The sequence below is a fragment of the Phaenicophaeus curvirostris genome, chromosome 6 (assembly GCF_032191515.1).
Source record: "Phaenicophaeus curvirostris isolate KB17595 chromosome 6, BPBGC_Pcur_1.0, whole genome shotgun sequence".
In the NCBI taxonomy this organism is placed as follows: Eukaryota; Metazoa; Chordata; class Aves; order Cuculiformes; family Cuculidae; genus Phaenicophaeus; species Phaenicophaeus curvirostris.
This window is the reverse complement of record NC_091397.1, coordinates 45,169,853-45,179,001: the sequence shown is the minus strand read 5'-3', so window position 1 is coordinate 45,179,001 and position 9,149 is coordinate 45,169,853. Positions and strand designations below refer to the sequence as shown.

The 9,149-nt window shown below is 39.4% G+C and overlaps 1 protein-coding gene across 1 annotated transcript; it reads left to right on the top strand.

Moving 5' to 3' along the window:
- Positions 1-654: 654 nt before the first annotated feature.
- On the top strand, positions 655-9,149 carry LOC138722166 (C-C chemokine receptor type 5-like). The gene is made up of 4 exons (XM_069860048.1): positions 655-673; positions 1,234-1,327; positions 4,827-4,985; positions 5,606-9,149. Exon 4 carries the CDS (start codon positions 5,617-5,619, stop codon positions 6,685-6,687), a length of 1,071 nt encoding a protein of 356 aa, XP_069716149.1. The 5' UTR covers positions 655-673; positions 1,234-1,327; positions 4,827-4,985; positions 5,606-5,616; the 3' UTR covers positions 6,688-9,149.

The following is a 9,149-nucleotide window of genomic DNA, read 5'->3' as shown; positions in this document are numbered from 1 at the left end:
AATGGCCATTAACTCATTAACTTTGATGCTAAGTCTCCAGCCCTCAGAGAACTCATTGGAACAGGTGATTAGGAAAGAAAGAGGAAAATCCTATGGAATAAAGACCTGGATTAGTCCCTCATGCAAAAAGGAGCTAATAAGGAAAACTGTGTGAGCTTTTATCTTTTTACTCTCTCCTTAACACCACACACACACACACAGGTCTTAGATGTAACTCAGGATCAGTGATTCCCTTTAGTTCAATTAAGGAATGGCAGCATCCAAAGCAAGATACCTCTGTTGGGCTTTTGGCATTTTAAAATCTTTTAAGGATAGTAAGGACTGAGTGTAGGAAAGACATCTCTTTAGTGCCTTGACTAAGTCAATTGGATGAGATACTCCAGAACCCTCCAAAGAGATGTCAAGGGGCAGCAGGCGTAGCACTTTATTAGGTATTTCCTCAGGGTTTCTCTCTCAGGGGTTCTAAGGCAGCTGATAAGGCATCATCTCTTTCTCGCTTTTTCTGTACTTTTTCCACCTCCTGTGTGGTTTCTTTGATGTCTAAGAAGGATCTTAAAAGCTGCTCACAGTGCAGCTTTAGTTTAACTCTAGAAGTCACAGGAATCAGCCATGAGGAAATAAGTGGATAAGAAATCAGATTCTGTCAGGCTTTTCTGAAGCTTAATTCCTAAAAGTAAGTAACAGTGGGTTTTTTTAAATATATACACTAAGTCATAGTCTTATGAGAGGGATTAAAATAAAAAACACAGTCCAAAAGACCAGGTTAGAGAAAAACAGAAACCATCAGATCTCCTAAAACATAAGGACTGCAACTCAAAGCAGTCAGAAAGTGACTGGCAAATCTGAATAGAACTATAAGCTTTATTCAGAAGCTCCACTTTTTTGTTCAGAAATAAGAAAACATAAATGAAATGTAGTGACTGAAAAATGTAAAGGTATGAACCTCACATAACTGTTCTTGATTCAAAGAGGTTAGGTAAATGAAAAAGAGAAAACGGTGGTAAAAAAACTTTTTTCTAAAGCTACAGCTGTGGGTTGTGAAACCTTGAGTTCAGCTCCTAGGAGGATCCTCCACAATTTCAACATCTCTACACATCTCGCAGAGTTAGAAAAGTAACATCTGATGAACCATTTTTAGAAAAAAGAGAACTGTTCCTTTGGGTGTTTTTTTTTAAATGAAAACAGATTTTTTTTTGCTAGAGTTTTCAAACTGAGACATCCTTCTTCATGCAGGAAGAGGTGGTTTTGACCTTCTTCTTCTGACTGACAAATTGGTTTAGTGTTACTCTAGATGTAATATTCCATCACTTGCACCACAAGATATATGGTAAGTCATCTTTGCTTGGTTGGGTTTTGGTTGATTTTTGTTTTAACATTTAGCAGTTGCTAAGGTAGTCTAATGCCTGAGGTAGAAAATACTCATGGAATCTTGCCAGTGTATTCATCTTTGAAAATCACCCCATGGAAATGTATAGGATATGTTAAATGGAATACACTATTTCTAAACAACAGACCCACTAGTCTTGAGCAGACGATTTGGGTAAGCAAAGAAATAAATATCTAGAAATTGATCTGAATAAGAAATACAATGGAGTATGCGCCTTGGATTTTTTTTCTCTGAAGATGATATAGAAGGATGGAAATCTGGATTTTAAAACTGTTACTGCAAAACCGAAACAGCTTATCTGAGTGAAGAGTACTTATTCTTCTCACAGGATGGGCACAGAAAATCTCATGCTGTGTCTTAATCTCTGTCTCATGGAACCTGTGTACATATGGCATAGCTTAGCATTTTACCTCCATTTACTTACTACAGCTTTTTAATTGTTAACATTTTACAGCACTGGTCAAGTGAACTGAAACTCACATTAATAAAACCTTTACCTCTTTAAAAAGAGAGGTCTAATCTGAAACTCAGCATGACACAGTGACATGAGTTAACTGAGCTTTTTTGTGGAGAGCTTTTTTCCTGGAAGTTGCATGACTGCTAGTCTTAACCTGGGCAACAGAATTTATATAGCAGATTGCAGGTTTCTAGAACTATCGCATCTGTCTAAACTGCATTCAGAATAATATAGACCTCTTTTTGAAATGTCTTTTCTTTAGAGGGCTTCCAGAACTACCTGTTTTTCCGTTGCATGATCAGGAAACATAAGCACAGTCAGATATCATCTCCAATTAGGTAAACAACACCGTTCAATTAACCCAGTGAAGCATTCCAGCCAGTGGCCAACATTGCTTCCTGAAGCAATGAGATTATAGGATAAAGAACAGAACCACACACAATTCCTTTTCCTGGTTTCCAAATTAGCATCTGTAGTTTCTACTGCCAGCATGTGCTGGATACTATACACAGTTCAGGGTAGTAAGTACTTTCGCAGAGAGACCGCTGAAGCAAAGGCTAGGCTAGATGAATGAGACTCAGTAAGCAGAAGGAACCACTTGGCGAGGTGACCATAATTTTATCATGCAAAAAGGGTTGAAAGGAAGAGGGTGAGATGCAAAGAAGATGTGGTTGTCATTCCAAGAAGGCAGATGAAAAGGAGGAAAGGCAGTGAGATAGCAGTTAGCAGTAAGAAGGGGCTGTCAGGAAAAGAATTACTGCAAGAGTATCAAGGCAGCATTTTGCAATAATATTTGCATGAATCCTATCAACCACATATTCAAAAAATCCCACTCTGTGTTTATGATCCAGGTGGCTTGCACATGTTTATGTGCAAGCATCACACGGTTGCAAAATGACCATAGAATCATTAAGGTTGGAAAAGACCTCTAAAATCATCCAGTCCAGCCATCAGCCCAACACCACCAGACCGACTAAACCATGTCCTCAAGTGCTAAATCTACAGATTTTTTTAACACATCCAGGGATGGTGACAACACCACTTTCCTGGGCAGCCTGTTCCAATGCTTCACCACTCTTTTGGTAAAGAAGCTTTTCGTCATATACAATCTAAACCTCCCTTGGCACAACTCTTGCCATTTCCTCTTGTCCTATTGCTCATTACATGGGAGAAGAGACCAGCACCCACCTTGCTACAACCTCCTTTTAGACAGTTGTAGAGCGCAATAAGGTCTCCCCTCAGCCTCCTCTTTTCCAGAGTAAATAACTAGGATGTGTTGAGTCTGACACTGTGTCGCAGCCAGTTCCTCATCCCATAATCCCAGCATACAGCATGGCTGACATATTAGAAATGGGGATATTTAAGCAGTAGCAGGGACTTACATTGTCTAGGTATGCAAAATAGGACTAGCAAGTCTAGCTGAAGGGAATATTAAATATTCGTGCAGTGCCCAAGTCTTGTCGTGTTTTATAATAAATAAGTTAATGTTTTGTATCAAAGAGTGTTTATAGAGGCATTTTTTTTCCCTAAAAGAGTTTCTGAAAGTACTTAAAAAATATAAAACCTTAGATGCTTAAAGTTAGCTTATTTACTGTCAGTACACCTGAGCCACAGCCACTTCCTTTACCAGCAAAACCATTATCACAGTATTGTAATGACTACATAGTTAGTTTGCCCGTGGAAAAAAAAAATGTTTCAGAGAGATTGCCAGAGTTTCCTGAAAGCTGGTTTTTCAGGAGTTTGACAGCACTTATTTTCTCCTGCAAAAATTGTACCTAGGCAAAGTTGAGATCTAAACTGCTACAACTTACCAATTTTCTCATATTTCTTGTTCTCCAGAAGAAAAATTCATGTCACGCTCAACGTGCCAAAGTCTGAAAATGGATGTTCTTATTCTTGATATTATTAGGAGCAGAGTTAACAGCCACATTGAGAAACAACTTGGGGAAGGGGAGGGAAAAAGGTTTTCAAAAGCAGGACCTCTTTTTGTTTACAAGGTGCAGATTTTGCTCCAATCCCGCTTCCTCCTTTTTGAGTGGATTCATATCTGCACTGTGCTGCATAAGAATCTCCATCAGGAGCTGGCAACTCAAGAGGGACTCAGATCCTCATTTTTAAGGTCAGAGGAAAGTGATCAAAGACCTAGCAAACAGTCCTTTCACAAAGATCTCAGCTAAGCTTAAACTAAGTTAACCTCTTTGACACAAATAAGATAGCATTTTGAGTGATCTGTGCTTACAGAAAAAAATAATACTTTTACCTCAACAGTTTTGTCTAAAGGAATACAGAGAAACACTTCAGGAATTTCACAGGTTGTAAATGAGAATGGACCACTACGAGGGTCCACCAAAAGACCGGAGTGGCCTGCCCCTATATCTCTCCAGCAACAGGCTGAGTTTCTTCACTTATATATAGTCTTGCAGAACTCAAGCACAGAAGAGAATGAAGTGGTGGTTTTGGGAATGTGGTCTTAGCGAAAAACATCTGCAATCACACAGCCTTTACCTGCTCCCACTATAACAGAACTGACTGAGGGCTTTCACAGCTCTGCTGCACACTCACCTTCCAGTCTGTGACTCCTCCTTGCAAAGCAAGCCCAGATCTCCTAGTAGTACCCAAACCAAAACTGGAGGGACATCTGCACTGTGTCACCTCACTGCAAACACTGACTAAAGAATGATGAAGGATGGTATCAAACAACTGCTACGCGCTAAGAATTGTTAATGCGCAATCATAGCAATGGTCATATCTCGCTTTCACCTTTGCACTCCCTCCACGACACTTCGCTGATCTAAACTTTAGAGCTCCTGAATCACAGCAGTAAAAGAGCTAATGAAACAAGGAATCAACATACTTTCATCCTCAAGCTCTAAGGAGACAATTGACAGCAAGACACCACAACAAATACAAATGTTCTAGGCCATGTTGATAGCACATTTTATGCCATTTTCTGAGGTGTCTGACTATCCATTCTTCCTACAGGACTACTCACCATTTGCCTTCCAGAGCTACCTAAAACCAGCACATTTCCAAGACCTACGCCTGGCCCAGACTCTGTAAAGGATACTGATTTTGCCATTTTAACCCAGACCAACACTTCTGTCTTGCTGCTCAGCAACACCAGGACAGCAGGTCCATCAGGTGGGTATGTTAAGTACTGCACAAAGGTCTTTTCTACACCTCCAGTGACCTGATCCCCAGAGGCATTCAGGACCCCAGGAAGTCATGAACATCTCAAACAAGCACCAGTCAGTTTGGTTTATCCTTGAGTGAGGGCTACACTATGGGCTGGCATGACGAGAAGGTGGCCAGGTGCCAAGGAGAAACACAGCTACACTCTGTGTACCAGCCACTGTGCTTTCCTGTTGCTGTCTTGCTGGCTCACTCTGCCCCTTTGGAAAGCCACTGCTGAGCACAACAGCACTGAACTACCTACTGCTCAGGCTAAATTCATCTTTCCTCTGCCTCTGGTTGGATGGTCAGGCAGCTGACAGGCTGTACTCAGTAGGAGAAATGCACCAGGCAGCATACACATGGGAAATGACATGCAGCACACTTCCAACATGCAACAACATGATTCCACTGGTATAGACGGGTTTCCTGGGAGTTCTGCAATTTCATTCTCTTCCACACATTGCCATGGTAATGCTTATGTGCTCAACAGCAAAAAGCACTCCAAATTAAGACATCAGCGTGTTCCCTTCTCCTCACTGCCAAGCATGAAGTTTCCTCTGGTTTAACATTATTTTCTTCCTTTCCAGACCAACACACCATGGAAAACCATACCACAGACTTTGTGGACTTGCCACTGACAACAGAATTTGACTACGGTGATTCGGCGCCATGCCTGGGAACGGAGGAAAAGCACTTTGCAGCAACACTTTTGCCTCCACTTTATTCTTTGGTGGTGATATTTGGCCTCACAGGCAACATGCTTGTTGTCCTCATCCTGGTAAAATACAAGAGATTGAAGAGCATGACCGACATCTACCTGCTCAATTTGGCAATTTCTGATTTGCTGTTTGTATTTTCTCTCCCATTTTGGGCTTATTACGCTGTTCACGACTGGATTTTTGGGGATACACTGTGCAGAATTCTCTCAGGTATCTACCTCCTTGGCTTCTACAGCGGGATCTTTTTCATAATCCTGCTGACCCTAGACAGGTATTTGGCCATAGTGCATGCAGTGTTTGCTTTAAAAGCCAGAACAGTTACCTACGGCATCCTCACCAGCGCTGTCACTTGGGCTATTGCTTTGTTTGCTTCTGTTCCTGGGATAGTGTTTCACAAAACTCAAAAGGAAAACTCACGTTATACTTGTAGTGCTCATTATCCATCAGAGCAGAGAAATGTATGGAAGCAATTCCTGACCTTAAAAATGAACATCTTGGGTCTCGTTATTCCAATGTTAGTTATGATCTGCAGCTACACACAAATTATAAAGACATTACTGCAATGTAGGAATGAGAAGAAACATAAAGCAGTCAGGCTTATTTTTATCATCATGATTGTCTACTTTTTTTTCTGGGCACCGTACAACATTTGCATTCTCTTGCGTGATTTTCAAGGTATCTTCTCTGTCGCTACTTGTGAAAGCAGTGGTCAACTGCATAAAGCAACTCAAGTGACAGAAACAATCTCAATGATCCACTGTTGTATTAACCCTATAATTTACGCCTTCGCTGGAGAAAAATTTAGGAAGTATCTTCGTAGCTTTTTCCGAAAGCAGATTGCATTCCACTTCTCTAAATACTGTCCTGTTTTCTATGTCGACACAGCTGAACGGGCTAGCTCCACGTACACACAATCTACTGGAGAACAAGAAGTTTCTGCTGCATTGTAAGTTGTGTCTAGCAAAAATGTGGAATTGACTTTTGTGAAATCAAGTCTGTGATGAAAGCCCACAGAATCTGTCCTGGATATTGGCCCTAAAGCAGCTGCAAAAAAATCACAGAATACATATTTACTAAAGCTTGTATTTGCTCATAGATTTGGGTATTTGTACATAAATGAAAAGCATGTCTCAAGTTAGCTACCTAGATATGCTAACGTGGGATTCTGTAGTGAAAAACATGTTCCCTTTTTTGTGCACGTGAAAGCATTGTATTGCTCTATGGGGCCCCAAACCATAGAAGGCCTGAAGGCCTAAGCTAGCAGGCTTATAAACTAAGTTTTTTAGGTGACCTAGAGATTAGATATTGACACTGGCTCTTTGGAAACATCTCTTGACTGTACTTTACACAAGATATCTTGCTCATTTAAACTCATCTTTAGTCATATCGCTTACTGGACTGGTTGTGTATCTCTGTAAATAATGTTAAATTACTGACGTCTGTGATACAGAATCTTCACAAGCTTTATGGGAAAATTTTATAAATTTAGAAAAGATTCTGATATTTCACAGTATATTTTCCTTTGTTTATGGTTGAGTACCTCAATCTTTCTCATAACAGATCTAACTACTAGGTGTCAATAACTAAGTGACTTGAGAGTTTGTTATTTCAGAAGGCTTTCTTTTAACTAACTGCTCTTTTATATGCTAGTCGTACTAAAAAGCTACTATAATGACCTATCATTGATCAGAAAATCGATGTGTTTACAATATTTTAAAAATAAAGTATTGCACATGTAAGCTTTAACTAGGTTAGATCAAATGTGGACAGCTAGCAAACAGGGGTTTAGCTTTTATATGCAGTGATTTTTCTTGACATTTTTCTAGCCTGCATAAGAGATAAATTTAAAAATATGTAGCAAATGCAGTCATGATGGCTGTAAAACCACAACAGCATTAGAGGTGTGAAATGATTTTTTTACAGGGTTGACCTAGATGTTTCTAGAGATAAGCATATGTCATAGGACATTTAAGTTATCAAAATATATGAATAAATAAAAATATTCAAAATAACATTGAAAATATTCAATGTTCTATGCAATCAAGTGCAAAGAGCATTTTTTCATTTGTTTTATAAGGAGGTATCATTTGGGGGTTACACCAATGATTTTTTTCTGCCATTTGGTAGTTTACCAGGGAGCAAAAACTTCCATAATTAGGCAGACAAATGGTCAAATATGACTGAGCTTCCCCTTAAAGCTCATATCCTGCAAAGCACTTGAAAAGATGAAAAAACAATAGGGACACTCACATGTTAAGATCATACCATAATCACACTATTAATGGATTTCAGCCAAGCTGTCCTTTCTAGCATTTCTTATATTTCCTCTAAGACACATAGTTTTGGACAACTCTGGAGACAGGTAATGAAAAGTGAATATTTGGATTGTTGTTCATATCCAGCAGGGCAATTTCTGTTGCCCAAGTCCACTACGTAGCCTTTTAAAAAATATTTTCAAGGAAGCAAATCTTTCAAACAGCCCCAAAGAAATTTTACACTGCCAAGTACTTATGAAAGCAGGAAGTGAAATAGGGAAATATTTGCTTATCAGACCACTTGGTTGAAGTTATTCAGTTTTGTCATATTAAGCACCACTTTTGGACTAGATTCACATGGGAAGTACAGCAAAAATATACTACACCTTCTAATTTACAAGATTTTCAGCTGCATGCTCTTTTAAGACCCTGTGCATCAGTTACTTTCTGGACTTCGTGCATGCTTTTAAAACGGGTAACTATATCAGTATAAGCAGAAATTGGGTAATTTCAGCATAAAATGACAAATACATGCATTTCTTTTTTAGAGAAATAACAAGCTACATGCAGTAACTTCAAGATAGGCTGGGTTGGTTTTTTTTCCTTCTAGAATATCTTTATGAAAATATTTTTATATTTTATAAATAACTTGATAACAATTTTCATTTGGCCCCTAAGACATCTTGCCTTTAAGAAGTAACTTTCTCGGGAAGGCTTTGATGCCAAGCAGGTATGTATCTTGACCAGACCTGCCGGAGCACAATACAAAAACCAAATCTGCACAAACACACCAACAAGCCTCCTGAGAGGAATATTAAAAAGTAGCCCCAATCCTTTGCAGTGTTCTCTTCTCCAGCATGAATCCTTCCAAGCAACAAGTAGCTTCCAAAGGGAAGAAGTGGAACTTAGAGACTGGTGGCCCAGTGGATCAGCAGCTTGTCAAGACTTTCTATCACTTCACTGAGAAGGGATGACACTTCAGTGAATGACAACAAGCCATATTTCAGCTGCTGGAGTGAACTGTGATCTGCGTTGAAGGAGACAATAGAAAACACGGTATTTGGTAGCCCTGTTGATGCATTCAATTAAGGATTCTGCCAGTATATTGTAATAACATATTGTATTATACAATCCATTAAATTTTGTTAACTTCTGTG